Source organism: Ranitomeya variabilis, chromosome 5, assembly GCF_051348905.1.
Source record: "Ranitomeya variabilis isolate aRanVar5 chromosome 5, aRanVar5.hap1, whole genome shotgun sequence".
NCBI classification, from domain to species: domain Eukaryota; kingdom Metazoa; phylum Chordata; class Amphibia; order Anura; family Dendrobatidae; genus Ranitomeya; species Ranitomeya variabilis.
The window spans coordinates 656,173,905-656,199,019 of record NC_135236.1 but is presented as its reverse complement, the minus strand read 5'-3'; the positions used below and the strand labels follow the sequence as shown (position 1 = coordinate 656,199,019).

General features: G+C 44.3%; 1 protein-coding gene across 1 annotated transcript in view; it reads left to right on the top strand.

Annotated features, from left to right (window-relative positions):
* Positions 1–861: 861 nt before the first annotated feature.
* BLTP3B (bridge-like lipid transfer protein family member 3B) overlaps positions 862–25,115 on the top strand; it is an 85,747-nt gene continuing 61,493 nt past the window's right edge. The window contains exon 1 of the mRNA XM_077266460.1: positions 862–1,117. Within this exon, the coding sequence (XP_077122575.1) occupies positions 1,074–1,117 (44 nt within the window). The 5' untranslated portion in view covers positions 862–1,073. The remainder of the gene's footprint in view (positions 1,118–25,115) is intronic.

Genomic DNA, 25,115 nt, shown 5'->3' with positions numbered 1-25,115 from the left:
ACATGCTTAATAGTACGTTTCCATGGCAGAAACGCATAAAAAACGCGGCTCTCCCCACCCCAAGTTGGGACTCAAGAGCCACCGTCCAGTCCGTGCAGTGCGTTATATATGGACGACTGACTGCGCCCTTAAAGGGTCTATCTAACCCTTTAAAAACGGATCTGAGTAGTGCATGCTGCGATTTTTGGACACGCATGTGGACAGCTTTTGGACATGCATGTGGACAGTTTTTGGAGACGCACGTGGACAATTTTTGGACATTCTTGGACACGCATGTGGACAGTTTTTGGACACGCATGTCGCATGTGGACAGTTTTTGGACATTCTTGGACACGCATGTGGACAGCTTTTGGACACGCATGTGGACAGTTTTTGGAGACGCACGTGGACAATTTTTGGACATTCTTGGCCACGCATATGGACAGTTTTTGGACATGCATATGGACAGTTTTTGGACATTCATATATTCATTTGATCGACCCCATTAATTTGGTTTGGTCAGTACGCTATCCGTCCAGACAAAAAACTACCAGCGATCACTTAATCCACAGTTCTGAAAATCCTAAGTGACCATCAAGTCACGAGTAGACACTTTGCAAACACATTCGATTAGGAAGCAGGATATTATTACAGCAAAGTGAAGTTATCCTATAAATGGAATATATATATATACATATATGCAGCACCAGTTCTACTAACTCTGCCCTCTCTCTCTGCCCTCTCTCTGGTGCCCCCTTGATTGAACACAACCCCTCCTCCTCCTTTTGCAGCACATCCAGGGCATGAAAGGGTTATCCCTCCCTCTGCCATTGTGCAGCCCTCTGCCACTCCCCAGCATGAGTCACTGCACCGCCCCCTGCTGCCTGTCTCTAGGTAATGCTGCAGCTAACATGGAGGCTGTGTGATGGTGCTGCCTCTGCTCTCCACTCCTGGACCTTGTGTCCCCTGATTCCCCCCCTTTTTCCTTCTGCAGCCTGGTCCTTGTGGCTGACCATGGAGGGACCCCCAGTGTATAGATGAGGAGCCCCTACAGATCCCCCCCACCCTTGCTCCTTTAGGATCTCCTCTACACCATGGCTGGGATTATCAAGAAGCAGATCTTGAAACATTTATCCAGGTCAGTTGTTTTGTTGTGTTCCTAGCATTGTATACAATGGAGCAAACTCTGCAGCAATGTATCACTGGCTTATAGTAAATAGTAAACAACTCTTTCTTTTCCAGGCTTCCCTGTGTGCCAGAAGGCGCATATTAATAGGGGATGCTATAAATAATTTATTTGGGCAATAGGAAGGGATTGTTGTGCAATCGGATCCCTTAAAGGGTTAACCCGCGCTGACTTGAGCGACTGTATGGAAATATTGCATTTTTTTTGCTCTGCTGTACTTTGCCATAGGGGGGGGGGAGGTGGTGTATATATAAAAGGTCTGGATGCGCATGATGTCATGCTGTGGGATTGAGGGTACAAGGGTGACATCTGTGACTGGTACTGATTGCTCAGCCTGCGACTCTTTACAGGTCTCCTGCCACCTTTTTTAGTGCAGGCTGCAGCGTTAGATCCCTGCAATTTTTTGGGGGGGTTTATTTTCTCCACCTTTTTTGGGGGGTGAATTTACTACTGTACACCGAGCACGTTTATTACATAGAGGCGGAGAAGTGACGGGCATCCTAATGTTAGACCCTTGTGGATTTTTTTTTTTTTTTTTTAAAGGGGACTTTCACTTTAAAAGAAATGCCCTGAAATCTGGGCAGAGAGGTTGGAGCCTCATAACACCCATAAAAAAAGGGACTACAGTCAAGTGTAGTGCCCCTGAGCCTAATAACTTGAAATATTCATCACAAAAAGATTCTTCCCTGCCCTGATCTAGTCTTCACTTCTGTGCCCATCTTGCAATGTCTGGCATTGTGGACTCCTTTGGCTTCTACTATGCCCTGCGACGTACGTCTTGACCAACGGTGTCAAGGATCCCGTAGGAGTGAAGATTTCCCATTGTCAGGTTGCAATGGAGGACCTGAGTAGACGCCAGACAAGGCAGCGCACCTCTTTTTGCTCCAATCTAAGCTATAGCTCCTTAAATAGGCCGTCCAATGAGTGCAAGAGTCCAGCCGCTGGGATCCGTAATGATCGGCAGAATGTGGAATCTTTTATACTTTTATCGCTGTTACAAAATGTCACAGGTCGGTTGTGTATGCCTCTGTCGCTCCATCCTAATAGGGATCAAAGTTGCCCGTTCTGCCGATCGATGCCGGTCCCAGTGGTCAGACACCCACCAAACAATCCCTTTAAAATTGGTTTTCTGCCTCTGTCACCCCTTTTGGGTATTCCTTATTCTTTAACACTCCTTTTATGTAGCATCCCACAATTCGGTACGTCATAGAAAATGCCCCTGTGGTTCTGAAGGGGTTTGTCATTTTGTTATCAGCGTCCAACATGTTCTGCCAATGACCATTTACTAGTGTTGGCACGCCGCGATGCTCTATAGTTGGTTTATTGCTCACTGTCTAGGAATCTTGAGTTTTGCATGACTTGGAGTTTGCCAGTCTAACAATCACATCCCGGAAAGTTTTTAAACTTTTAGAATTGTGATTTGGACACGTATCCCCCTATGGGCGTCTACATGTTGTACATATTATGTCATTGAGCAGCATAGTCTTTTTATTTGGATTTTTTCCAAATAACTATTTTTTTTTTCCCAAGGAGCAGCTGAGCTGAATTTATTTGGAAAATTTGAAGAATGAGTCTGTTACATGCAAGGATAGAAAAAGTGAAAATATTAGAGTTGGCACCTACATTCCACTGGAAGCCTGATATCTGGGACTAGTATTCCTATCAGTGACTCTAAGAACTGATATGTCCTCAGGTTTTCTGCCAGAACCATCAAATGAATCCAGTGCCTCATCTGAATTAGTTATAGAGTCACTAATGATGTGTAATTGACAAACTAACCACAAGAGCGGAAGAATTGGGAAAGCGCGTGCATGAGGGGCATTTATGTCTAAGACTAGTAATAGACGTTCTTATCTGGCCTCATTCTGGGCAAGGTTATATTGTTGTGAACCTTGTGTTGGTGGAACGGCTGAAAGATGTTCTTCTGTAGTTGCAAAGCTCACAATAGTTCCACGCCAAAAAGAAGACATCTCTGAATTGGGAAAGAGCGTTCATGAGGAGCATTTATGTCTAAGATTAGTAATAGATGTTCTTATCTGGCCTCATTCTAGGCATGGTTATATTGTTGTGAACCTTGTGTTGGTGGAACCACTGAAGGATGTTCTTCTGTAGTTGCAAAGCTCCCATTAGTTCCACGCCAAAAAGAAGGTAACGCTGGACCTTTTGGCACTAGGTGTCTACATGACTGACAGTGTTGCATCAATCCTATGGGTCCTTTGCACTATCCTAAGCGTGGTTAAATTCTAGCTAGGCTTATGATGGAGGTAAGGTGAACAGGAGACTTTAATTTGGAGATCTTTCATTGCCATAGCCTGCCTGATACCCAAGTATCAATGTTTAATTAGTGGAATGGGATATTGTACCCCTTTTATTAACATAACATACCACTGGCATGGGGCTGTGCAAAAATCGAACAGTTCTTTCATCCATAGATGAACCCTTAGTTCAAGGAAAACGTATTTCCCAAAAATTTGGTGTCTAAATTAGTAGAGAAATAGCTCTAATTCTCAATGGTAAGTGATTGTCTCATAGCCCAAGTATGAAGCCAAATAGCAACTGTTTATGTATGTTGTCTTATCTTCAGAGATAGTCTACGCTTCTTGGAGACTCCTGTTCATGCAATGGTTTTCCTTGATTCCTTGTAGATGGCTGAGGTAGCCATTCTGGGTAAGTGTGCCTTGAAATTGGAATGAATCGCCCACAGTTTCTCCGGCAAAGCACCATCACGCCTCCCCCTCCATCCTTCATGGTGGCACCACACGTGTCGTCACTTTTTCAGCATCTCGCAAAAACGTGGTGATTGGTACCAAAAATCTCAAATTTAGACTAATCTAATGTCCAGTGCTTTTGTGTTACTTGACTCAAACAAGTCTGTTCTTCTTATTGTAGACCTCAGTAAAGGCATCTTTGCAGCAATTTGACCATGAAGGCCTGATTCTCGTAGTCTTCTCTGGACAATTGATGTTACGATGTCTGCCTTTTGAAGTTTGCATCATTTATGAAAGCTGTTGTCTGAGATGCTGACAGATTGCACTGTCTGAGGCTGGTAACTTTCATGAACTTATCCTCTGCAGCAGAGGTAATTCTTGTGGTTCCTTTCTTGTGCAGTCCTTATCAGAGTCCATTTTATTATACTAATTGATGCAGTTGTGGATGCCTTCGAAGTTCTAGAAATTTTCCAGATTGACCATCATATCTTAAGGAAATGATGGTAAGCTGATTCTCTTTACTTAGATGATTGGTTCTGGTCATATTTTGGCTTAAAAAAATAGGGCTGAATGGATTGTGTGCCAACACTGACTGCTAAACACACGTGATGGTCGCAAACACTTTCTGAAGGACATTCACTCTACAAGTGGACTCTTGGTTCGGCATGACTATTCGTTGGAGGCCAGTTTAGATGACTGTCCGATGAAGCCGCTTTGGAGAATGGCAAATGGGTATAAACATGTCACCAGCATAAAAGGGGGTATTTTGAGGAATGTAAAATTCAACACACATTCTGGTTTGTTTCATATGTTTTTCTTTATTATTCCTTCATGATTTTGCTGCCATCAGTCTGAATCTGCAATGTTCACATTCCTGTAAAAACAAGGAAAACCATTGCATGAACAACGTGTCCAAACATTTGATTGGTACCAGGGGCGTAACTATAAGAGGTTCAGAGGTTGCAATTGCACCCCGGGCCTTGGAGAATCAAGGGACCCCAAAGGTCCCTTTGCCCATAGAAAAAGACTATAACCAGTGACAGTTAGGGGGGTCTGCTGGGAATTTATGCTACTTACTGGCACTATAACAAATGGTTGACATAGCGAGGTACAGTTGAGGCCCATTGTCTTGGATTGGAGTCCTATTCCGAAGCCATATCATGGCTGTGTCTATATGGCACCTACATCCTAAACTAACTTGGGGTTGTTCCATAAACCACATTAGTCACCTATCCACAGGATTCATGATGTATGTGTGGTCATAGGGGATCTTGCCGCAGAGACCCCCACCGATCCCAAGGATGGGAGTCCAGTGGTCTCTGTGTGAGCATGGGTGACCACCACTTCCACATAGGTGGTTGCACTACTGCTCCATTCACAGTGGGGGACCCCTATGTTTGTAATCAACAGGCACCCCCCCATCAGTCATATATTTAACGCCTATTTTGGCCTACATATACATGTATGTGACACACGGCCACCGTTTTTACTTGAACGCTGTGATGTGATGGCTTGTGTTGTTATATCCCATTAACGTTAAATAGATAAAGTGACTTACTTTCCAGCACGCTGCAAAGATGAATAATTTAAACAGGGCATTAATAATAAATGATCTCATCTGATTATTTCAATCGTAAATTCCTCCCGTTGGAGTAAAAAAAAACATAGGAATGTCACCAGTCACGATAATTTCCCATAAGACGATGTCTGCCCTTATTATCTGGCAGTTTTATAAGTTCGATGAGCAATGTACAGTGAGCGAGGAGCAGGGTGATATCACAGGTGTCATTACAGCCGTGTATTTCCATTGCTATGCCGGGATTATTATATTATTCATTATAGCCGATTATAAAACAATTATATTTAATTGCCTGGATTCTCGGTGACGTAAGGGCACAAATAGGACAACCCTGTACACAGTCAGCGTATGGGAATGTCACTGTATTTAATGGGGTATTCCTATTTCCAAGATCCTATCCCTTTTTTTTTTTTTTTTTGTAGTATATTATATGTAAAATTATTGGTGTGAAGGGTGGTGCCCCACTATTGCAGAGCGGCCCACCAGAGGATTCTCCTGTTCTCCAGTGGGCCAGTCCAAGCCTGGTCACAATTATAGTGTCTCCTCCTGGAAATACGGGAGCCTTCCAGCCAAATATTACAGAAATACCTATAAATATCACTAGAGAGTTGTAGTAGTGGACTTGGTAATGGCTGGTGCAGTCGCTGTATATATGTGTGTGGGTGTATATAGTGTCATGTTTGTATTGATCGCAATGTAAATGGATACCCATGATCAGCCTGAAACAGGCCCATTCATTTACTATTGGGTTGCCTCTAAAGAGAGGGACAAGTAGGACAAATCACCTTTACGTCACAGCTATAGAGTCACATTTCTCTTGTATTTCCTCTAAGGTCATCTGAAACCTCTCAGTTCTCCCATAGCAGCGGCATTGTCATCTCCTCCTATAGTGCGGTATACACAACACTGTATGCTCTCTGCACCCACATGGGTTAATTTTTAAATCTTATTGTGAATATTTTATATTCTCGTATTTCTTTACTTAAAAGAGTAGAAACGATGTAATAGTAACCGAGAAATCATTAGTTGGGAAAGGGGGCGACTCTTGTTCCAGCTTCTGTAATTGGCACCATCTCCACATTATTCTATCACTTGTGTTTACAGTTCCTGGATCTCCAGGACCGGGTTATCCGTCTGTGCTTGTTTTTTCTCCCCCAAGTTCCTACGACCCAGGCGTTGAGTTGGCGTTTTGAGATTTGTTCAAGAGATTGTTGCAGACCACATCTCTGGGTTAAAGGCGTCTATCTGAGCACCCACATCCTATAGGAGCCGGGCACCTGTCTGAGCTTCCCCCAACCTCTAGGGCCACAGCACCTGACCCGACTGAGCCCCTACCTCAGTCTCTAGGGCTACGGCCCCTACCCCAGTCTCTAGGACCACCATGCCTGACCCGACTGAGCCCCTACCTTGGTCTCTAGGGCCACGGCGCCTGACCTGACTGAGCCCCTACCCCAGCCTCTTGGGCCATGGCACCTGACTTGAGCCCTTTCCCCTACCGCAACCTCTAGCGCCATGGTGCCTGAACAGACTGAGCCCCTATCCTATCCTCTTGGACCGCGGTGCCTGAACCAACTGAGCCCCTACCCTGGCCTCTAGGGCCACTAAGGCTGAACCGACTGAGCCCCTTCCCTGGCTTCTAGGGCCTCAGCGACTGACCCGACTGAGCCCCAACCCCAACCTCTAGGTCCATGGCGACTGACCCGACTGATCCTCCTACCCCGGCCTCTAGGACCACGGCGCCTGACCCGACTGAGCCCCTGCCTCGGCCTCTTGGGCCATGTCGCCTGACTTGACAGAGCCCTTTCCCCTACCCCAACCTCTATGGTCACGGCACCTTAATTAACCCCTCTATATGCCTACCAACGATAGTTGAAGATCATGCGTAAATTAAAATCCATAACATGCCGAATCCTTTGCAGCTTTATTTGTGGAAAGGCTGTGTGTTCCACCCTGGCCTTAACCCTTCTAGTAGCCAGGCGGATGTCTCACTTCAAGGACTCAGCCGCCTGTCTGACCTCACAAAATTCTGCAACTTGGTCACCATCTAATCATAATTTAGGGACTGGGAAAGATCTGAAAAATGTTAATGCTTCTAATGGTTGTAATTGCCGTACACTGGACCCCAAAACTGCTAGTCCACTTTAAGGAGGTTTCCCGAGATTTTAAAAAATTGGCCGTAAGGTAGGAAGTGTTTTATGTAATAAAGATGATTTACTGCTTTAATTTCTTGTGGTTCTCGGTGACACCAGAAGTGATGTCTTGATCATCATTGACCTGACCAATTAAGCCTATCTCCTCCTTCATGTATATCACATGTCTGCTGATGCCAGTGATTGACTGCAGCGGTCAGAAGATAGATGGATGGGATATCATCACTGCAAGATCAGCAAGGATCAACAATGCGGCGGGTGAATCAAGGGCCAAGTAACTGTTATTTCTTTAGTCTTGAACATTCCGTAAATTGGGGCCAATTTTGTAAAATCCCAAGAAATAAAATCTTGAGACCAGAGATGGGTCAAACTGAAAAAATTGGTACCTCTTGATCGAAAAGATCCTGGTGAACGCTATTTGGCATGATGGAATATATTGTGATGGATGTCCTTTAGAGAGTTTGTCCCAATTAGGTAGTCCTTTCTCTAAAGGATGCAGTTGGGATAGACCCTTTACAGTGAAGGCCCAATTATTATTTTGTATTTTTTTTTTTTTTACGTATTCTATGTGTCATTGAGTGACCTCCATTGATGACATCTTCAAAAAACCAAAGATCTGCGATTCCCACCAATCTCGAATGAAGGAGCTGGAGTTTGTGTCATGTTTGTAGATCTTCTGATACTGAAGTTGTTTTGATAGTTGTTCTATCCATTGCTTTCAATGATAAAAAAAAAAAAAAAAAAAAAAAGTTTGACCCAAAATTAGAATTGCCCATCTTTTCCCCTTTTAAAAATAAAGGTATAAAAAAGCATGTTCAGTCCAATCTGTCAAAATATAAAAATTATTTAATTTAACTCATAAATGACCCACAAATAAATTTAAAAAAGCAAAATCCTAAAATTGCTTTTTTTTGGCCATCGCATAACTCACTTCAATTACAATAATGACCAATCAAAATGTCTTATGTATACCAAAATGGTACCAATAAAAACTGCAGGTTGCCACGCCAACCCCCCCCCCCCCCCAAAAAAAAAAAAAACAAAAAAAAAAACAAGGCCACACACCGCTCAATCAGCGGAAAAATAAAAACGTAAGGGTCATTCGAAATTAGCAACCGGAACCACATGTCCATACTATACAAACTTCAAAATTATTTTATGCCTCTAAAATAATAATACTAAAAAGTATGTCTGGTGTTGTCATAACCGCCTTGTTGCAAAATAAACATTGTAGAAAAAAAAACAAAAAAAAAAAACAGCAATTTTATCATGATTTATATTTTTTTTACAATTACAAAATTGCTGTGGTTTTTTTTTTGTTTGTTTTTTTTCCCCCCTGTTTTTTTAGCACAGTTTATGATAAATGAAGCGTGCCATTCAAATCTACAACTTGTCCCTCAAAGAAACGAGCCCTTGTACTACTGGGAAAAATATATAGTAGCCGTGGTTTAAGGGGAAAAATGAGTAATAAAAAATGAAAAATGTCTGCGTCATTAAGGGGTTAAGGTATAAAATGATCCGGCACCAGAATTACAAGGGCGGAAGAATTTGCAATTTGTTGAATATAGTTCATTATTTATAATTATGAGTTGGAGCATAATATAATCATTCTATGAGCTGTGTGGGTTTCTCTAGTGAGCCGACCTTTGGTCGGGTTGCTTGGTGTCATATTCGGGGCAGGAGCGGCGCTGGAATAACTGAGCTGTTTATTTGACTGGTATAAATCTGTATTTTCCAGTGTTAAATCGACCTTTGGAGTTATGTAAATTTTACTACGTTTCTCGGTGTGAACCACTATCTAATCTGTAGCTTTACATTAAAAGAAGTCCCACAAGGCTGGTTACGCGCTTTTAAACAAATGTGTGGTGTCCCCATACAAGGCAGCGGCAGGGCTTAAATGGAACCTGTCATGTCCTCAAACACTATTTACTTGCAATATAGAGTTAATCTGCGACTTAAGAGTGGCTGCTGGGAGAAAATGAACTTTATTCTTCCCGCGAGCCGCCGGCTTTCAGTCATAGAGGCGTGGCCAGAGTGGCTGCAGTCACTGCTCAGTACACAGTGAGTGGTGGCTGTAAGCACACCCTAGAACATCGATGGATCCCCAGTGAACACAACTATGCAGAGCAAGTTGTCATTCAACATGCCAGGGTGTGCTTACAACCCCCGCTTGCTGTGTACTGAGCGGTGACTGTAGCCACTCTGGGCACGCCTCTATGACTGAAAGCTGGCGGCTCCTCCCAAAGGCATAAAGGTAATTTCCTCCCGGTAGCCGCTCTTAGGGCATCGTAACGCGATTAAGCTGGTGAGAGCAGGGGTTCCAGTCGCACTCAGGCCCTAAAGCCTAGGGGGAGCTCGAAAGCTCCCTTTTCGCCTGCATGAGAAGACCATTGTTATTAAAAGCCTGTGATTTGGGGACCATTTTGGAGATTTTGTTTTGGGGCCCACGAGCTTGACGTTAAAGGGATATTCCCATCTCCAAGATCCTATCCCAATATGTAGTAGTAGGTGTAATAATAATAATAATATTAGCAAATGTCTCCAAACAGAAATGTAGTATAGTTTTTCTGATTCTCTGCGTCTCTTTCCTCGTGTGCAAGTAGTGCAGGACCTTAGGTATCCATGGTTATGACAGTGACAGGTAACTAGTTGCTAGTGGTCGTAACTATGGAAATGTAAGGTCCTGCAGTACCTGCACATGAGGAAAAAGACATAGCGAATCAGAAGAACTATACTACATTTTTAATTGAAGGTATTTACTTATAATAATATTATTACACCTACTGCATATTGGGAAAGGATCTTGAGGATGAAAATACTGCTTAGTATGTTAGCGACAAATCTGAAGATGAGCAGGGGCTTCGGAGAAGGGTATGGGTGGATAAAGGACACAAAATGGCACTGCTCTATTGGGGAATACATGGACAAATGGCAGAAGGGGAAGCCATGGCTATATTGCTGAATACTACATTCATTATTGTTTTTTTTTTGTTTTTTTTAATAGACTTGTGGGATTAATTGAATTCTGCACCAAATTTTTCAAAATGCCGCGCATGGTTGTTGAATTTTGTGCAAAACTAAAAAAAAAAAAAGTCCCTTATTTCTGTGTTTTGACTTGTTTTTGCAACTTTTTAAAAGTTGCATGCGCTATTAAAATGTAGTAACATTTGCATAAAAAAGTTCACACATACGGGGGCAGCTGGAGTACGATTGTATATAAATTTAGAAAGATTCAACTGATAAATCAGCCAAAAACACCTGAAAACACCAAACCCTGCCCACAGTGATGAATATAAAAAAAAGCCCCAGGGGAATACATATAAAACGAAACTTAAAAAAAAAGGAACAAATTAAAAGAAGAATTAAGTGCAAAAGGGTAAAAAACACCAAAAACAAAACAAAAGTCCAAATGCAATAATGAGTCAGACTGATATGGATTTTTTTTTTTTCTTTCTGGTGAGATTTCGCAGGACACCGCTGATTGCATATAGAATAAATTGTGATGTTATGTCGCTGACGTCTCAAACAGGAAGATTTTTTTTTTTTTCTAGAAAATGAAAACAGAAGCAGTCATGCGTTCATGAATAAAGATGACGTACTGCCCAAACATTTCATTTTTTGAATTGGCCTAGAATAAAAGTAATTTTCAGAAGACCTGTGAAGGTGTTTTTGTTTTTTGTTTTTCTTTTTTTGTTTATTTTTTTTTTTTATTGTCCAATATGGGAAGTCCAGGTTTTCTTTGGAAATCTATGTGATTAGTACATACTTCGGCATTTATATTCTGTATTAAGTGCGAATTAAAGGTAATCTCCCTCCCCAAAGTGCATATCTTTTAAAGCTACATTCATTGACACCTTTTATATCTTCTATTTGTTGCTGCGTTCCTGAGAAATCAGTATTTTTATTCACATGCAAATGAGATATTAAGTGCTCTGGGTGGGAACAAGCACTCCCTGAGCCTTTTCCTCCTAAGCTTATTTCTCCGTCCAGCACTAGACTCTTTTTAGCTTGATTGATAGCTCACTGTCTGTGACATCTGGTTGCAGGCAAGAAAATCGGACAGTGAGCTGGCAAGCTAAAGATTCTGGTGCTGGATGGGGAGACAACCTCAAGAACCAGAGCCTTGGGAAGTGTTCCTTCACCCCCAGAGCCCTTGATGCCTCATTTTCGTATAGATTAAAAAGTTGATTTATTGACAATGCAGCAACAGATACTAGATATAAAGATGTTACTGTATTTAGCTTTCACAGACCAGCATGCCCAAATATGCAATTTGGGAGAGTTGATTCAATTTTAGAAGAGAATCTAAGATCAAAAAAGAGGAAATGTTTCTCTTTTTGGAGAGCACCAAGCTGTCAGAAGGAGACTTGTAGGCCATGCAATGCTCCTGGGGAAATTAAATATGCAAATAACCTAAGAGGATTTGAACTAGCAATCCTAAAAGTCAATAACGACCCTTTATCGAGCCTTGCATATGACTTAGGATAAAATGCCAAAGCAAGCCCTCATTTTGAAGACACGTGTTTCGTGGCGTTTGCCACTCATCAGCAATTGAACGTGAGAAGTTAGAGATCGGCTGCAGCCCAAATTTACTCTTCATGTTCAATTCATACGAAGGCAGGAACAGTGACGCTAGCGCTAATTAGGAGCTGGAGTCAAGGATTGCAACAGCCCGGAACGTGAGTGCCGTGATCACTGGAATGGCGCAGGCAATGGAGGTGGATATAACAGTAGCATTGCATAGCCTATGTCTACGGACTCGAGCTTTGTACTACTCAAAAGGAGAAACATTGCCCTTAAACCCCCCAGTCGGAGGCCTCTCATCAAGCGAAATCATACCTCTTGCTTTGCACTGCTTAGGGGTAAACACCCCAAAACATGTGTCTGCAAGTGGAGTGTCTGGTTTGGCTTCTCATCCCAAGTCATGTGGAAGGCTTGTTAAATGGTCGATATTGACTTTTAGGATTGTTACATCCCATAGGTGTCTCTATGGTTCATACCTGGCTGCTTTCTTTAATAAAATGACGCCTGTGTCCATGTGTTGTCTGGTACTGTAGCTCAGTTGCAATGATTAGAATGAGCTAAACTGCAGTACCACACACAACCTGTGACCAGGGGTGGCGCTGTTTTTATTCCCGTACATCCCCTTTGAATATTCAGAACTTTATGATCAGCCATATCTCCTCCCTGAATATGTTTCTGGATATCGATGCGTCTTTTTATTCTATTTCAGAACTTGTATAATAAATTTTCAGTTGGATAATTTTGTGGTGTAAACTTTAGATGCCGTCGGTATCTGCATGAGTTGAAATAGATTTATGGACTCCTGACTACTGTGCGTGTTCTAGTTTTATTGCAAAACCTCTTCGTTCCTATCCAATGAGATTGGGAAACGTGTAAATCTGTTTTATTGCTTTTTTTTTCTAAGTCCTGTCACTTTTGTGGGATGGATCTGTAGACCATTGTTTCTAAATTGAAGGGGAGAAGATACAGATTAGGTATTAGGAAAAAAGTTTTGACAGTTAGGGTGATCAATGAGTGGAACAGGCTCCCGCAAGAGGTAGTGAGTTCTCCTTCAATGGAAGTCTTCAAACAGAAGCTGGGCAGACATCTGTCTGAATACTTCTGTTGGAGGAGAACTCACCATCTCAAACAGAGGCAGGATAGACATCTGTCTGAAGACTTCCATGGAAGGAGAAGTCACCATCTCAAACAGAGGCTGGACAGACATCTGTCTGAGATGGTTTAGTGACTCCTGCATTGAGCAGGGGGTTGGACACGATGACCCTGGAGGTCCCTTCCAACTCTAACATTCTATGATTCTGTTTTCAGAATTTCCTTAGTATTGCACCGGTGATGGAATTATATTAGCAAGGCATCAGAAATTGCCACGGGTTCTCACCATAGGATAACCAAAAATCTTGACCCATCGGGGGATGTTGATGACTGGAGTTGAGAAGCGCTTCTTCTAGACTGTCAATATGGTTTTAGCAACAAAAAATAAAAACGCAGCGTGTGAACCTGCTCAACCCATGGTCCATCCTGAAACACGCACTGTTAGGCCGGGTTGACATCTTTCCAACCCCATTCTGTCCTCGGAAATCCCAGGAGAGTGACCATTTTAATGGTGTCCCTTTCATGATGTGAAATATTACATTAAATTAGGTCTTGCCCATACCGGGAATCACATTTATCACCTATACACTGGATCGACTATTAAGGCTTAAACACTGGGACCCTCCGACAAGAACCCACATTGATGAAACATCCCAATCTTCTTTGGACAATTCCGGGAACAGGACTGCAGAAGGTGCGAGGTTTAGTATAACCGTTTTGGGGTCATTGTTGAAGATTACTGGGAGCGAGACTTAAATGAATCTTGACATTGGCCTTGTACATGTGGGTAGATATGTGCTGATCACTAGATCTGAGATCCTTTGGTCCTTCCTTAATCATGACCAGGGGACTATCGGGAAAACTCTGAATGGAGCACTGGTAAGGAGGAAGAACTGCGATGGTCCCAACAAATAGATGCCGATCAAATGTCCACTGATGGAATATCCTAAATACACTGCATAAGTCCATCAGGAAGGTGTTACCCTCTAGTCCAGAGCTCTATGGCCATATTTTTTGTCCTTAGACCCAGCTGACACTCATGGAGGTGAAGATGTTGAGGGCCAAACCTGCTTCCATTAGGATTTCTTTCTCTTGCTTATGTAGGACCAGCTTATTCTCCAGAGATATTAATCATTCTCCCCATTCTCAAGTGGAGCTTACAATCCTATCACCCTATGTATAACCCAACATAATGTATAACATACCCCCTCATCAGGATAGGTTTGGGGGGAGAATCTGAGGTGCCTGGAGGAAACCCATAAAACCTTGCGGAGAACATATAAACTCCTTGAAAATGGTGGAATCGAATCCAGGAAGATTGTTCTTAAGGTTGTCACCATCACCATAGTGCAACTTGGTGGACCACCAGATCACACTCCGAGTCAGTCAACCCAATGCATGGCAAAAATGATGGCCTCTTTTGGACTTCCGTTTTTCATGGACTTCTTAAATTTATGTTTTTCATAGAATAAATACCTACCCATTATATTCTATGGTCAAGGCCTTATTGGTCACAGGGTGCGCAACTGGGCCCTGAGACCAGGAGGTCCACTGGTGGCCAACATTATTAGGATGCAAATCCAGCTGAAGGGCAGAGAGCCAAACTCTTCCTTCTCTGACGTAGAGGACATCAGTGTCCAATCTCAAGCACCACAAGAACATCTTTGCATTTTGCCGATTGTGCCATCTGAAGGAAGCCATCCTAAAGGACTAATGTTGATGTAAGAGTTTAATCCTACAATATTGTTCTCAGGAAGCCGCTGATGCAATGATCTCAGTTTATTTTCCTTGCAGCTCAGCTTTTTTTTTTTAAAGCCTGAGTTGCAAAATGTTTTATAATTCCCATCTGAACTTCTTCAGCCTTTCTTTGTATTGCAATTTTTTTTTTTTTTTTTTAATTAACTGTTCTTTCTTAATTTAAGGCTCTGCATAGATAATGAGGAGGATGATGACTTGTGCTTTGGACACAGCCTTTCTGTGTGAGCAGTTTTCATTGTGTAAAACTTGGCAAAAAGAAAAAACAAACGGGGGGGGGGGGGCCGTGCAGCTTCAGTCAGATATCTTGATGGGTTCATGGTGAAATTGTTCCTCTTTGTGCAAGATATCTTCTGTGTATTAACCAAAGATGTAGGGTGTGAATGGCTTTAAAGGTTGGTGTGTACTGGTACCGTGACTTGTGAATTTGAATGGGCTGAGCTTCAGAACTGGACATGGCCATGTGTATAATGTCATGATCCGGTCCGGGTTTTGAGTCCTGTCTGCCCTTTTCCCAGGCTGATCAAGTCAAGGGTTAACTTTGCTCTGCCTCATTCAGGGTTCAGGCTTGCTATTTAGCTCTGATGCATCCGGCAGGCGGTGTCAGTTATATTTTCTGCCTTCGACATGAGTTCCTGACTCTGGTGGTACCCTGATTTGTCCTGTTGCTCTTTCTGACCTTGCCCATGTCTATTCCTCCTTCCCTGCCCGTCTTGTCTTAGTGTTTCCTGATTTGCTTTTCGATTTCTGTGTTTGACTCGGCTTTGACTCTGACTTGACTTTGCCTCTGGTCCCTGGTACTTCTGCCTCTTGTCTGGTATTGACCCTTTGGTTCTCCACTGACTCTGTTATTGTTTTTTCCCTTTGTACTGCATGATATTCTAGGTTTTGACTCGGCTTGTTTTACTATTCTGCTGCCACCTGGTGGTAGCTTCGCTGCAGCACTGCAGGTCTGCCCTTGCAGACTTGTTACTTTCCTTCCACTCTGTTGCTATCTGGTGGAAGTTGCAGATACCTGCATAGCTGCAGCGTGACAAATACGCATTAAAGGGGTTGTTCAGGCTTGGCACTCAAGTCTGCAATAACTCTGTGTGTACTTGGGGTCGCGCACCTGCCAGCTTAGATACCAACACAAGGAAACTCTGACAGCATGCACACTGCACGTTGTGAGGATTCACAAGTCTGCAGTTACATAGTGACTGCAAGCTTGAATGCCCGGCATGCACAACCCCTTTATTATGTCAGAAACTTAAGTGAAGCGGCCTCTAAATCAGACCTCCATTTTTAATGTGCAATCCAATAGAAGAAAATCGTGTTGTATGGCAATAGTAGTTGGCCTCGGATCAACTTTTATCAAAGAGCTGTGTCTGGTAAGATTAGAAATAATCTGTCACTTGCTATAAATATGGAATATTTTACCTGGTGTAAACGCCGCTGTTCTCCTGAATCTGGCGTTGTTTTTCTTTTGTTCCTGCGCCTCTCCGTTCCAGAGATACGGCCCCTTCTTCCCTGTGAATAAATCTGGTCCTTTTTTTAGCCAACTGGGCGTGGACTTCAAAAGGACTTTCATAGAGAGGAGCTGAGAACCACGCCCACAAGGATAACTAGACTAGATTTATATACAACGAAGAAGGGGCCATATCTCAGGAAGGGAGAGGCGTAGGAACAAAAGGAAAACGTCGTCGGATTCGGGAGAACAGCGGCGTTTACACCTGATAAAAATTTATGGCAAGTGACAGGCCTTCTTTAAACAAGACAAGCTCTTCTTTCGGAAAGCCATAGCAAAGGCACATGACTTCTTGGGGGCAATTTATTGATTGACCACTGCAGCTAACTGATATCATTAATTCTGGCGAGCACCGGACTGGCTGCACTCACGATATGGAGCGAGATAAATGTCAAATAATGGTTATTTCTTTATTTTAGATCATAGCCTACTTTTAGGGCAAAAAAATCCTGCAAAATGCCTTTAACACATTCTGCAATGTTACTTTCCTTTGTGGCATATTGTTTGCAGCAGTCGGAATATTCATGACCTGCATTAATTGTCACGTCATTTAATTTTTAAATGGGGAAGAGAAAGCTAAAAGTACAAAGTTTATCTTCCTTTTTCATTCTGTCTCTAAAAAGCCATAAATGTCGCTTTTGCTGCCTGTGCATGTTTGACCTGCAGACTGGAAAGTGACAGGTTGAAATGACCCAGAAAACCAAAGAGTGAAGTGTTCTGTGCCGGCAGATCTAAAGGGATGATTAAGAAGCTGTGGAAAGTGCATCATTGTGTAAGACCTCGTTCAGACAGCTGAATTCTTGGCGTGCTTTAAGTTCCATGTCTCGGCTGCAATACCCAAACCTCTTAGGTGTTTTGGGTTTTATTTTAGATGTTTGGTGGTCTTGGTTCAAATCCGCAAAACATCGTAAGGGGTCTGGGTGCTACTACATTACTTGGGAAGCTAAAATGTGCCAGGGTCCTAATGTGGGCTACCTAGGACTGTACTCCACCAGAATCCATGCAACCCATGGGTAATATCGAGTGAAGAAAGGCGGCAATGATGTGTAACTAAAAATCACTTCTAGCCCTGACTGTTCTCCATTCTGTTTGGGTTTATGTTTATTCCCGTATTTTTGACCTATAGGGGGCAGTGTTGTAGTTTTTGCCAATGGAGGTAGTATAAATACTGTACAGCCATTGGACAAAAGTTTCATATAGGCTGTCCTAGTCTCGGTGTACAGCGCAAGCTTCAGGGAATGGCATCCTTCATCGTGGCCACCTTGCTGTGTCTTGTTTCAAGGGGGAAAAACTACTGCAGTGTAATAATTTTTCATATCTAAAGTTCTGCAACTTTTTAATATACTTCGAGTTTCAAGTCTTCACTGTTTTGAAAATCTCTGCTTGCTTGGGAAAATTCTCGTCTAACTACTCACATTGGAGCCATCATGGAGGTAGTAAGGTCCCATAAACTGTTATGGGTGCCTCATAACCATGAAAAACAAAGGGCCTCTGTGCAGGACATATGTCTAGGCCCTCCATTAATGACCTAGATTACAGATATGTCATCAATAAGTTTTAACCAGTCAGATGCCTATCATACAGCCAAATCAGACCTCTTGCGTTGCACTGATGAGGGGCAAATGCCCCAAAACCTGTTTCTGGTTTAGCTTTTATCATGAATCATGTAGCAAGGAAATCTGTCAGCAGGTTTTCTCTGACGCCCATGACGGCACCACGGAGAGAGGGGATCCGCCCACCAAGGACAGGAAACCTACAGATAAAAAGGCGGTACCTCTCTCCTGCATCAGCAGTTGGTTTCCTGTCCTTGATAGGAGACCTACAGATCCACCTCCGTGGTGTCGTTAGAAGAAGATTCGTCGTGGGATGCCGGCTTTTCAGGCGGCGGGGGCCCCCCTGCCTCGGCTGGTGTGGTGACCCGAAGCGCCACCGCTGGGGCTAGTAGGCCTTTAGGGTGCGCGGAGAGAAGTGGCTGTCCAGGGCCACCTCTCTAGGTAAGACTCACCGGCAGCAGCGTTATCCAAGGGGGGTCCCTCTGTGGATAGGAGCCAACATCTTGCTCCTCCTGCGTAAGGCTGCGGGCTGTAGTTCCCGGGGGTTCCGGGAATCCAGCAAGAAGGTACGGTGATGCGCGGCGCCATCTTAGATTCCGCTGCGCACGCTCGAGATTCCCCGGGATTTAAAAAAAAAGGAGTCTCTGCGCACGCGCGGCTGGCTGCAGCACCGCTCGCGCCGGGATTCTCGTTCGGCGCTCAGGATTAGATGGGCCACGCAGGCGCGGGACTTGTCGTGGCTGTGTGGCCGCGTTCGCGCGCCGGGGCTCGCCACATGCGGCGGTCGGCGCAGGCGCGAGATTCTGGGCGATCACACCGCAGCTGCGCATGCGCGGGGATAAGAAATTTGAAAAAAAAAACCAAAAAAAAAAAACAAATGGCGCCTTCCACCGCTATTTAGTGAAGACACGCCTGGGGGCAGACTCTTCCTATGGAGACCGACCAGCGCTCACCAGTCATGAGCGACGTGGAACAGGCATCTCCCCTGTCCAGGGCATCTCCACCGCCACAGCAGCGGCAGCAGAAGCAACGTCCCCAGAAGGGGCACCAGGATACCGGTAAAGGGCGTTCTGGATCACTGCGCAGCAAGGAGTCCAGCACAGCGTCCGGCTCTAAGGATAAACCGACAGTGGATCACCCCCAACCGGTATTTATGGGTCCATAAGGTGGTAAGTGATCTACGTGAAAGTTAGTGATAGTGAGGGCCTATCTTTGTGTTTCCTTACTATAGGGAAAGAAAAGCACAGGCAAGTCTAAGCATAAGATTTGTGCTCTGTGTAGAGAAGATCTTCCATCTTCGTGGGAAAAGAGGCTTTGCAGTGTTTGTATCCAACAGACAGTGTCAGAGGGCCTCCCCGGGTTCGCAGCGGACCTTAAAAACCTGATCAAAGTCCAGGTAGAAGAGACCTTTAAATCCCTTAAAGGGGGGAAAAAGCGGAGGAGTCCGGTGATTCAGGGGAAGATATGGATTCAGACACCTCAACTTCTTCTTCCTCCTCGTCCTCATCATCATCCTCGTCCTCCTCTGGAGGGCGTAGTTGCTTCCCCTTAGAAGAAACAGACAGTCTGGTGGTTAAGGCTGTCAGGAGCACTATGGGGTTGACAGACTCTCACCCCAAAAAATCTGTTCAGGACATAATGTTCGGGGGGCTCAACCAAAAAAAGAGAAGGGCCTTCCCCCCCTTAATGAAAAAATCCAGACTTTAATTAAGAAAGAATGGAAGAAACCCGTAAGAAAGGCACTACTTACACCAAAAAGGAAATACCCGTTCGATGACCAATCTTGCTCCTTCTGGGATAAAGCGCCTAAGTTAGATGTTGCCATCGCTAAGGCATCCAAAAAATATGCCCTCCCATTCGAAGACATGGGGGTCTTAAAAGACCCAATGGACAAGAAGGCAGATGCCTTCCTCAGAGGTTCATGGGAGGCAGCTGGTGGAGGCCTTAAACCGGCGGTCGCAGCTGCATGTACATCCCGCTCCCTGATGATATGGTTAGACCAATTAGAAAGCCAGCTCAAAAATAAATCATCCCGTGATTCAATTTTAAATACTTTACCAGTTATGCGTGGAGCTGCTGCCTTCTTAGCGGATGCTTCAGCCGATTCAATCAAATTATCCGCAAGGGCGGCGTTTTTTTCTAATGCCGCTAGACGAGCCCTTTGGCTTAAATGTTGGCCGGGAGATCTCCAGACAAAGTCTAGATTGTGTACCATCCCTTGTGAAGGAGAATTCCTATTCGGGCCCACTCTAGATGATATCTTAGAGAAAGCTGGTGATAAAAAGAAATCTTTTCCCTCCCTGAGTTTTCCTTCGTACAAGAGGCCCTTTCGGAGCAAGAGGTTCTTCCGAAGGAAACCGGGAAAAAATCAAGATAAATGGGAAGATAAACGAAACAAAAACAAGGGGTTCATATTCAATAGAAACCCCAATGACAACAAAAAGCCTGCCCAATGAATGCTTACCCCAGGTGGGGGGAAGGTTGTCCCTCTTCCTCTCGGCCTGGGAGAAAATTACCAGCAGTCCTTGGGTTTTGAGTATAATAAAATCAGGGCTGAAGCTGAGGTTCCAAAAATCAACTCGCCCCATCTTTATGACAACATCGCTAAGGTCTTCGGAGGAAGAACAGCTAGCGTTGGAAAAAGAAGTCATGGGACTAGTAAGCAAAGGGGTTCTCATAGAAGTTCCCCCACAAGAAAAAGGGCAAGGATATTATTCTCCTCTATTCTTGAGAAAGAAACCGGACGGTTCTTTCAGGACGATTATAAATCTGAGAAATCTAAACAAATTTCTGGAGATTCAGTCTTTCAAAATGGAAACAATAAAGACCTCAATAAAAATGTTGTTCCCATTGTGTTTCATGGTAGTCCTGGATCTAAAGGACGCCTATTATCACGTCCCCATCCACAAAGATCACCAAAAATTCCTCAGAATAGCAGTCTACATCAGGGGGGTGTTATGCCATTTTCAGTTTTTAGCCCTTCCCTTCGGGCTGGCCATAGCGCCACGGGTCTTCACAAAATTAGTTGCAGAGGTAATGGCTCACCTGAGGGAGCAAGATACCCTGATAGTGCCATACCTCGACGACTTCTTGATAATCGGTTCCTCTCCGCAACATTGCGAGGAACAGCTGAAGACAGTCAGACATTCACTAGAAAAACTGGGCTGGTTAGTGAACTTAAAAAAATCCAGGTTGTTACCATGCCAAATCCAGGAGTACCTGGGCCTTACTCTGGACTCTATAAAACAAGAATGCCGTCTTCCAGAGGGAAAAATTCAAAACATCATAAGTCTAGTATTCAAAAGGCGAGACACCCCCTACATAACCCTCCGGCAAGCTATGTCCCTCCTGGGATCCATGACGGCCTGCAGTCCAATGGGCTCAGTTACACTCAAGGGAGCTTCAATGGCAAATCTTGTCAGAAGAAGTCTCTCTAAAAGGAAATTTAGAAGGTCGGCTCAACTTGTCTCCAAACACAATTCAGTCCCTGAGTTGGTGGACATCGCTAGACAATCTTTCTCAAGGAATCCCATGGGTAACCCCGGTCTCACGGATAGTAACAACGGATGCGAGTCCCAGCGGGTGGGGTGCACACCTGAACGACCTGTTAGCCCAGGGGGCTTGGCCACCTCATCTGAAAAAGGTGTCCTCCAATATGAAGGAACTTCTGGCGGTCAAGTTTGCACTATTAGAGTTCCTAGGTCCCCTTCAGTCTCACCATGTCAGAGTGATGTCGGACAACAAAGTGGTGATAGCGTACCTGAATCACCAGGGGGGTACCCATTCTCAGAGTCTGATGGAGATAACCAAATCAATCTTCCACATAGCCGAAACCAACATTCAATCCCTATCGGGCCTTCACATAAAGGGGGTGGACAACTACAGGGCAGATTATCTAAGTCGCTCTCGCTTGAAACAGGGGGAATGGGAACTGAATCAGTCAGTGTTCACTCAGATCTCAGTAAGATGGGGCAAACCAAACATAGACCTTTTTGCAAACCATCTAAACAAAAAAGTGGACACCTTTTGCTCAATAACACCATTGGGGAGCCTTGTATCTCTAGATGCGTTCCTGATCGCCTGGAACCATCAACTAGCATATGCCTTTCCCCCTATTGCTCTGATTCCGGCAGTGCTGAGGAAGATTCGGGAGGACGGGGCTCACATGATCTTGATAGCCCCGTTCTGGCCGAAGAGGCCTTGGTTTTCCTGGATGATGAGGATGTCCATCTCCGATCCATGGGTACTACCGGATCTCCCAAACCTCCTCTCCCAAGGCCCAGTTCATCATCCGTAGGTGGCGAGTCTGCACTTGACAGCTTGGCATTTGAAAGGGAGTTACTAGAAAACAGGGGGTTTTCTCTGGGGCTGGTATCTACACTGCTACAAAGTAGGAAACCCGTTACAACCAAACAATACGGGAAAGTATGGAAAAAATTCCTTTCATCTTCAGGTGCCAAAATGGGGGAGGGCGTCCCTCTTAAAGCCATACTTGAGTTTCTGCAGAAAGGGTTAGAACTGGGTCTGGCCACAAGCACCTTGAAAGTTCATGTAGCGACTCTAGGAGCCTTATTCAACTATGATTTGGCAGGGAATCGATGGATATCTAGATTCATCAGAGCAGCCGGTAGATCAAGACCTCTACCTGTGAAGGTTACCCCTCAGTGGGATCTAAATTTAGTTCTTAGAGCGTTATCTAAACCTCCCTTTGAACCCTTAGCGGAAGCTCCAATCAAAATCTTATCCCTTTAAACTTCCTTGCTCGTTGCTCTCACTTCTGCACGTAGAATCAGGGATATCCAGGCCCTATCCGCTAACCCTCCTTTCACGCAAATCCTCGATGATAGGGTCGTCCTGAAAATTGACCCGGCATATCTCCCAAAAGTGGCATCCCGTTTCCATAGGACGCAGGAAATATCTCTGCCCTCCTTCTGTCCTAATCCTAAAAACAAAGAGGAAGAGGCATTACACACATTAGACGTGAGGAGATGCCTGATGCATTACATAGAAGCCACTAGAGAGAGTAGGGAGGATACCTCTCTTTGTATGTTTTCAGGGCCCCCGGAGGGGGAAGATAGCATCTAAGGGCACCCTGGCAAGATGGATTACAGAAGCCATCAGCCTGTCATACTCATCGAGTGGCGTACCCGTCCCGGGAAATATCAAGGCGCACTCAACAAGAGCAGTGGCAACCTCTTGGGCGGAGAAGGCCGGAGCTTCTATCGAGCAGATATGTAAAGCTGCTACCTGGTCTTCACCGTCCACTTTCTATAGGCACTATAGATTGGACCTTTCCTCCTCTTCGGACCTTACTTTTGGTAAAAGGGTTCTGGAAGCGGTGGTCCCTCCCTAATGTACAAATCTCTGTAATTCTCTCCGTGGTGCCGTCATGGGCGTCAGAGAAAAATATAGTTCTTACCGATAACGGTATTTCTCTGAGCCCATGACAGCACCCGTACATTCCCTCCCTTCACTTCTTGGGTGTGCACAGTAATATAGTGCCTTATGCTAATAGTGTAAATAGTCACGCGGTATCTCAATTAAGTAATGTTAAATAAATAAGTCTCTGTTCATAGTCTCCCATCGTTCTCTAGTAAACAACTGATGCAGGAGAGTGGTACCGCCTTTTTATCTGTAGGTTTCCTGTCCTTGGTGGGCGGATCCCCTCTCTCCGTGGTGCCGTCATGGGCTCAGAGAAATACCGTTATTGGTAAGAACTATATTTTTTCTATGTAATCTGAGGAAAGTAGGGGCTGAGATACAGATTTCAGGGATGTGTCACTTATTAGGCTGTATGCTGTTGTTTCCATACAATGAATGTTTTATTACCACCAGATTATCACTGACCAGAATACAGCTCATGTGAGCCCTGGTCTTTCCACGGTCTAAAAGTAAGGGCCAGCGATGACTGGGAAGTATTCCAGAGTCCTTTATATACAGTGGGGAAGATAAGTATTTGACACACTGACAATTTTAATAATTTTCCCACCTACAAAGAATGGAGAGGTCTGTAATTTTTATCGTACACTTCACCTGTGAGAGACAGAATCGAAAAATTAAAAAAATGAAATCACATAGTAGGATTTTTACATAATTAATTTGCATTTTATTGCATGAAATAAGTATGGGATCACCAATCAACAAGAATTCTGGCTCTCACAGACCTTTTAGTTTTTCTTTAAGAAGCCCTCCTACTCTGCACTCATTACCTGTATTAATTGCACCTGTCTGAACTCGTTACCTGTATAAAAGACACCTGTCCACACACTCAATCAATCACACTCCAACCTCTCCACCATGGCCAAGACCAAAAATCTGTCTAAGGGTACCAGGGACAAAATTGTAGACCTGCACAAGGCTGGGATGGGCTATGGGACAATAGGCAAACAACTTGTTGAGAAGGCAACAACTGAATGGAAGAATCACAAGATGATTATCAATCTTCCTCGGTCTGGGACTCCATGCAACATCTCGCCTCGTGGGGTAAGGATGATTCTGCTAAAGGTCATGAATCGGCCCAAAACAACATGGGAGGACCTGGTCGTTGATATGAAGAGAGCTGGGACCACAGTCTAAAACATTACCGTTAGTAACACACTATGACGTCATGGATTAAAGGTCCCTCTGCTCATACCAGCACATGTCCAGGCCCTTTTGAAGTTCACCAGTGACCATCTGGATGATCCAGAGGAGGCATGGAAGAAAGTCATGTGGTTAGATGAGACCAAAATAGAACTTTTTGGTATCAACTCCGCACGTCGTGTTTGGAGGTTGAAGGATGCGTACAACCCCAAGAGCACTGTCCCAACTGTGAAGCATGGTGGAGGAAACATCATGGTTGTGGGGTGCTTTTCTGCAAAGGGGACAGGACGACTGCACCATATTGAAGGCAGGATGGATGGGGTTGGAGCGCCCCCACACCGCCGCAGGGCCGAGGGGTACCCGGAGCCGGGCCTCTAGGTCTCAGTCCTGGGATTGTCACGGTGGCTAGACCCGGTCCGTGGCCCTGTCTGTCAGTGGGGGACGTCCGGTGCAATAAGTGATGTTGTAGCGGTGCAGTTGTGGGGTGCAGGGCGCGGTAA